General features: G+C 39.9%; 1 protein-coding gene across 1 annotated transcript; it reads right to left on the bottom strand.

Moving 5' to 3' along the window:
* Nucleotides 1-401: 401 nt before the first annotated feature.
* Nucleotides 402-3,107, bottom strand: LOC115549187 (interferon-inducible GTPase 5). The gene is made up of 3 exons (XM_030364241.1): nt 2,978-3,107; nt 2,038-2,585; nt 402-1,706 (listed from the first exon to the last, which is right to left on the bottom strand). Coding segments are annotated over exons 1-3 (1,161 nt in total). The 5' UTR covers nt 2,980-3,107; the 3' UTR covers nt 402-1,095.
* Between the last annotated feature and the right edge of the window lie 4,309 nt (nt 3,108-7,416).

Raw genomic sequence — 7,416 nt, 5'->3', positions numbered from 1 at the left:
TCATCACATCCTGGATTAATTCAGGTCATCGCCTGTCCACATCATCGGCTTCTGGACCAACAGCAAAGGAAGCTGATCCCAGACCTGTGTGGTCGCTTCTGATTAAGGTAAAGGCTAATCTGTATAAATGAATGCTAATCTGGGAGCTACAGAGCTAAAATGCTGTATTATTCTGTGTAGTCATGTGAATATTCCTCATAATTTATATTAATATTTCTATGAAAAATACAGCATTCTTTCTCAATAGCGCCCAGGTCATGTGACCTTATGACTCCAAATCAGTGGTGGATCACTTGACTAAACCGGCTGATTAAGACACACCTCTTTATATTAGCTTTGAATGGTCCTCCCATAATAATAAATAATAAATAAGTCAATATAAATAACGCAACCAGTCAGAATTGCCTTTTAATACTCATTTTAATTTGAAAACCGGAAGCTGGTATTCTCTGTGCAGTGACCGTAAAGGTCGCAGTATGGGCGTACGTAAAATGTAAAATGTAGCGGCTGGCTCGACCGTGGTCAGATTTGATACGAGGGTTGGATGTGATATGTGCTTATATGTGCTGACATAAGGCAAGTAGGCACACAGGCTTGTAATAATGGATGTAATAATGGATGTGTTTTGAGTAAGTCCTCGCTCTGAGGCACGCGCAACATTTCGTTTCAACTTAACGATCAGAGGATGTCTTGATGGGATGAAAAAGAAAGACAAAAAAATTGTGTTACTGTAATGCTGACATGCATTACGGTTTCATTAATCGGTGTAAAGCTGTAATCTGTTAGGTAAAATATCAAAAAATGTGTTAACTCTCCACCACTCTCTATTAGTGACCGTTAGTTCAGGTTATATCCTGTATATGTATAGGATAATATAGGCCTGGACATAGCATGCCAATCAAAACAAATATTTAACCAATCATTATCCCAACATCATGTTTTACCAGTAATGAAGATCAACTTGGAAGACATTAACAAACACACTTTATATGATTTACTATTGAGTTACCTTTTTTTTCCCCCTTGCATATTACACATTATTCAGTTTAAAGGTTCATTGTTCTACATTGCTAAAGGCTAATTTATTACCTGACATTAATTCATTTCAAATGCCTTCATCCGGACATTTTCTGTGTCAACAAATAGGCTGTCAAGAGCAGAACTCAAAAATGTGTAAATGAAAGTGAAGGAAATTGGGATTCCAAGACAGGGAATCCATGTGGAACCTTCCTCTGCTGCCTCACACAACATAACAAGTGGTAGAGAACGCAGCATTAAAACCACAAGCTTCTTAGTTAAATCATTTCCAGAATAAAGATACTTCATCACTGTCCTTAGATTCTCCAGAAGCTTGGCACTTGAGGGTTTCCCCATCGACTTTTTGTTGAGACCAAACCCGAACAAATAGCTTCCAACAACACCGACCAGAACGCCTAAATCAGCAGCAATGGAAAGCCCTGGGATAGGTAGAGCTGCTACAAGTGCAGACATTAAAGCATAGTACTTTATTTGTGAACGGAAGACCTCTTTCTTCTTGTTAATGATGCTTTTGCAGAATTTGGGAAGGGCCAAGGTCAGAACATCACTTTTGTGTGAAGGAAGCTCTCTCTCCATGGTCTCCTGGAGGGCAGGGAAGTCGTACAAATGGAGATCAAAACTAGACACCAGGAAGACCTGAGGAAACGCCACACCTTGTTCTTCAAGTCCTGTTGGAAATGGAATACAGGTAGAACATACTGTGGTTAGAAAGGCTATTGGTAATACATGTTTTAACTGAACCTTATCTGACTTAACTACGACTCATAAAAAAAGGTAATAATAAAGGCTCATCTGTACTGGGCATAGCAGATAAATTGTCAACATTCTGCTACTGCATAAGCTCTTCAACAGTTCTCTTCCTGCTGATGAAAACATGTGGAAATATCTGGATCACTATCATTTTCAAAGATAGATCATTTTGAAATGTATGTAAAACAAAATGGTCTAAAACATTCCAAAAAATATTATTAAATAATTCACTAACTGAGAAAAGCCAACCTTGAATGCAGTTTTCCCTGATTTTCTGTAGTGTCTTTTCTTCATCGTACTCCCTCTGGCTCCGTTTTGCATCACTTAGATTGTTATCAATCTTAGAGCGGACAAAGTAGAAATTCTTGTCCATTTTCTTGATCTCCTGAGCAAGCCTGGCATCATTCTCTCTGAAGCGACCAGCTGATACAATGATAAAAAAATCTACATTTTCAAACCAAGAGTGCTTCAGGTACTGATCAGCTGGGAATTTGGAGGTTCCTACTCCCGGTAGATCCCATAATGTAACATTTGGGTATATAGGATGTGGGTAAGACTCAGGCTTGGTCGTTTCCACACCAGTAGGGGCCGCTCTCTCATCTGCGTTGTCTATTCCCCTGAAGGCATTAACAAATGCGGACTTTCCAACTCCGCTCTCTCCTGTGATAGCAATATTCAGTGGAATTGTATTTGTATCTTCCAAATACTTGATGTTGATTATTGACACAGCTGAGACCAAGTCAACATTTTCCAGGGCGTTTTTAAGATCTTCAATCACTTTTGATTCCATGGCACTCCTTTAAGAATAAGAAAGACAAAATCCAGTCTTTATACTCCGACAGGTTAGTCAGAAACACTCAACTACAAAGCAACCACAGTCATGTTGCTCTCATTTTACTTTCGGTCATATACTGAGCTATCAGATGTGTGTCATGATGCTGTTCACATTCCCATGTAGGCCTACACAATGTACTTTCTGCGATTCATATTCATCTAGAAATGATTGTCACAACACAAACATTACGGTTTTAATCGTCACTGTTGCTCCCTGCTTGCAACATATTTTCTAGTCTGGGGAATACCGGAAAAGATAAATGTTGAAATACAGAAATATGAAAATACAATCTCAATACATATCATTCCTTTAGATATTCTTCACTTGAATATGCACTTGTACGGCAGCACTTACATTTTGTTGCTTTGTTGATGTCGATGCTTTGGAGGTTGTCTTTGTACAAGCGTCTCTAAAATACTGAAAGTGCACGTTACAGGAGAGCCCCTATAAGAGCAGGCAGAGGATAGGAGGGGCCTCTGAGATAGAAGTCAACACACGTGGTTTCCAAGAAACCACGGCTGGTGGAGGAAAACACAACTGGAATTAAAATACATTTGCTCATGTCTTGGTTTATGACGCTGTATAGGCCTAAGTGTTCTAACAATCTGAATCAGAATCACTAGTTGCAGGCCCTCTTTATAATAATACACCAATGTTTTATTAAATATAATTTAATTTAACAATACAGCTGATGATAATATATCGGTCTAAGGGCCAGCGTATTTTCCCTGAATGTAAAGTGAATTACATTATAATTAGCTATAATAACATAATTAGGTACATGATTTCATGGTTATAGCGAATCACGCATTTGAGAATTCTGTGTGTATGATGATCAGACACGAACTCGTGCAGGTCTGGACCATCAGCCTCCGTGGTACATTTATGATTTATGAACATTCACAATTACAAAGACATGCGCATAAGAATCAGTTTTTTATAATAAGGCGACTCTCAAGCAGTTCTTTTTACATGATCCGGGTCTATTCTTAAAACATTGGTGGCTTTAGCCTCGGTCAACCGGAGGAGAGGGAGGGGTGATAAGGGAACCAGCGCTGCATAGAACGCGCACTGTCTGCGCTGTGCTGCTGCTCATCTGATGTGGCTCTTACCCCTCCCCTCTCCTTCTCTGTCTCTCTCTCTGATCAAGTGCTCTTTACTTTTGTTGTAAAAGTTAAAGTTAAAGGCCTAGCGGAGACTAAAATTTAAATAACCACTGCCGCGCCGCCGCCGCGTGAGTGAACGTGTCAAATAACTTGGCTGGCTGCGCCCTCTGGCGACAGCATCCTGACGTACAAATGAGCAGGGTGACGTCACAAATACGAAAATGTATTTGAAGCAGCATTTTGACCAGCTAATTCTGCCTTTGCTACATGGTTTGAAATGCTGGGACCAGTAGGCCTACACGGTTTAAGGTATACAGTGCAGTTCTGCACGGTTTTGCATGTTTGCAAGGGCCCTAACATGTTACATATAGATTGCAAAACTGTTTACTTTAGACTATTATCATTTATTATTTGTATGTAGGCCTCTTTAGTTATTCATTATCTATGAAGGGTTATTTTTAACTGCCTGTTGAGCGCTTTAAAACCAAACATTTAACTACTCATAAATTCCCACCAAGCATTTGGGTATGGGTTCATAACAGTCTCATTAATAATGAATGCCCAGAGAAGGATTCACAAATGTAATTTGTGATTTATATATAAATTACTCTCTTCTCAGAAATACATTTCAATGCACACACAAATGGATATCGGTATGTATAAATGTAAAATAAATCCATAAACAAAAATAAGTTTCACAAACACATTTCTGATCCACTGCCTTTTTTAAATGAATGTAATATAAATCCATAAATATATTATTTTTTGTCAAAAATGTATTTGGATGTTGTCACATTTATATACAACAAAGTTCAAAAAAGTTCAAAGTTCAAAGTACTTTATTTGTCATTGCCATAAAGACAACGAGACAGTAGAGGCAACCAGACTTACACAGCTAAATAATAATAAATAACAATTAATAAATAGATTCATAAATATCATTCATAAAATAATAATAAAAATAATGAAAGCAATATATCTCCATATCTCCATGTTAAGGTGCATCAAGTATTAGAGTGCAGTCCATGGGGGGCAGGGAGGGCTGGGCCGGGGTTGGGGGGAGATGAAGGGGGGTGGGGAGTGGGGTGGTCAAGCTGTTGAGGAGCCTTATTGCACAGGGATAGAAGCTCTTTGCCATCCTGGAGGTACAACCTGTTAAACTTGAATTAACAAGATGCTTTTCATTTGTGAACTTGTTTGTATTTATTCTTGAGACCCTCCTGACGTCGCTAGATTCACAAATGCATTTTTTTCAACAAGGAATTCTCTGTAGCCAATCAGATGCCGCCCTCGTTTTCTGCCTATAACATGACTGCAGTTACGACCTCTTCAGTCCAGCCTCCGAGCCTCCCGGTTCCCTCCGTCAAATGTCTATGGGAAATGGGAAACATGTTTTTTTTTAAGTACATTACAATCTGTAGGTGGCAAATAAGTAAAAGCTGTGTCACATTTTGAGCTACACACTTTTTGCATCTAGTTTCGATTGTTTTTTTTGGATTGTCGGTGCCGTTGTGGGTGTCAGATTGAATCGGCTGCCAGATCGACTCGGGGTCCTGCGCTTACAGATGACGTATCGAAACAAGCCAATGGACAAACCCGGAAGGGTTGTTTATAAACGGGGCTCAATCATGGACATAAAAAGAAGGCTCAATCCGTTTTCATTGAACGCAGCCCGTTTTTTCGCACAACAAAGCCATTGGAAACACGTCTAAAAGCACTGATGAATGCATATGTAACCAAGTTCCTGTTAAGGACTCTTATTCTGAAGGAGGAGAACGGAAGTGTCTGCGTGTGGGTCGCTGTTTTGACTCTGTTTTGGGAGCGCTGGAAATAAAGTGGATCGCCCCGTTCAGTGAATGGAGTTAGCCGATTCTTCTTTTGTATGTAACCCAAGTATATGCATCAATAATTTGTACATTAGATTGTTATTCATAGATTAGAAAACAAAAGAAGATCGTTAATACTTGGGAATAACATGGGAATGAATGAAACGCGCATGCGCATTTAAAAGACAGCGTTTACAGGAAGTGCGTCATTATTGCGCATCTAGGACCCCGAGTCGATCTGGCAGCCGAGTCAATCTGACACCCACACCGTTAAAGATAAAAAAAAAATGCATTTGTGAATCCAGCCACGTCAGGATTCTCAAAAATCCACATACAGACCAGTTTACACACAAATGCAAACAAGTTCACAAATGAAAAGCGTCTCGTAAATTCAAGTTAACAGTTTGTATATAAATGTAACAACATCCAAATACATTTTGAGGAAAATCACAAATGTTTTTTTAATTCATATATTTATGGATTTATATTACATTTATTTAAAACAAGGTGTTTGTGAAACTATTTTTGTTTATGGACAAATTTTAAATTTATACACACCAATATCCATTTGTGTGTGGATTGAAATGTATTTGTGAGAAGAGAGTAATTTATATATAAATCAAAAAATACATTTGTGAATCCTTCTCTGTGCATTCATTATTAATGAGACTGTTCTGACCCCATATGGATTAACCCGACTACGTCTCTAATAGACGCTGTGTGCATCTTTCGGGAAAGTAGTAAGCCCCGACAGGGTGAACAGGACACCGACGCGAAGCGGAGGTGTCTTGCTCATCGAACTATTCAAGGTCTTGCTTCGCCCCATAATAGGTCCATGCTTCCCTCTCAAGGAAAAAATAATTCACCGCCGGAAGTCAGGAAGACCCATGCAAGTGAACGGAGAGTTCTAGAGCATTGAGAAGAGTCGTGTAATAAATACATATATATATGCAATACATATATATGTATTTATTTATTCTATACGGAGTCCACCAGACTTCCTCGAAGCAATGAGAATGGTCTCTTAAATTCAAGATGGTTGAGCGAGCCCTGTCGGGGCTTACTACTTTCCTGCTTACATTTTACATTTAGGGCATTTAGCAGACGCTTTTATCCAAAGCGACTTACAATAAGTACATTTGTCATAAGAAGTGAAACAATATATCGCTGTCGGTGCAGAAAGGATGTTCATAGAACCAAGTACAACAATCGCTAGGCTAACCAATTCCTCGTGTTACAGCAATGGTAGCAGCTACTGCAGTTGCTACACAGTTAAGTACTATAATACAATACAATACAACACAATACAATACAGTGTACAATGGTGGCCAGTAGGGGGAGGGTGGCTATGCAGAGTCGAGGTGGACTCTGAACAGGTGAGTCTTGAGTCTTTTTCGGAAGATAGTGAGCGACTCTGCGGTCCTGAGAACGGAGGGGAGATCGTTCCACCACTGAGGTCCCAAAACCGAGAAAAGTTGTGACTTTGCTGAACAGCCTTTGCTAGCTCTTAGCGATGGCGGTACCAGACGTCCAGCTGAGGAGAGTCAAACATCTCCCGGGATGGCATTACATTGTAGTGAATTTAACCCCCTCTCCTTCTGCAGACGACGCCGAAGTGTACCTTTACCCGTCAGCGACCGACACTAAAGTGCCCTTGCCAACAGTCGGTATTTGACGTTCTCGGAGTGAGACTGTGTTGGTAGCGGGCAGCCGGCAGCGGGCAGCGCACGATTCAGTCTACTTTAGATTGATGTGGAAGAACCAGAGACGTAAGAGAACCCGACACAGTCATTTGTGATTCATAATATCGCCTGGAGGCGTACTTAGTATTGGCCTTAATTCTGCACCACGGCTGAATTTA

The sequence above is a fragment of the Gadus morhua genome, chromosome 8 (assembly GCF_902167405.1).
Source record: "Gadus morhua chromosome 8, gadMor3.0, whole genome shotgun sequence".
NCBI classification, from domain to species: domain Eukaryota; kingdom Metazoa; phylum Chordata; class Actinopteri; order Gadiformes; family Gadidae; genus Gadus; species Gadus morhua.
This window is presented reverse-complemented; position numbering and strand designations above follow the sequence as displayed.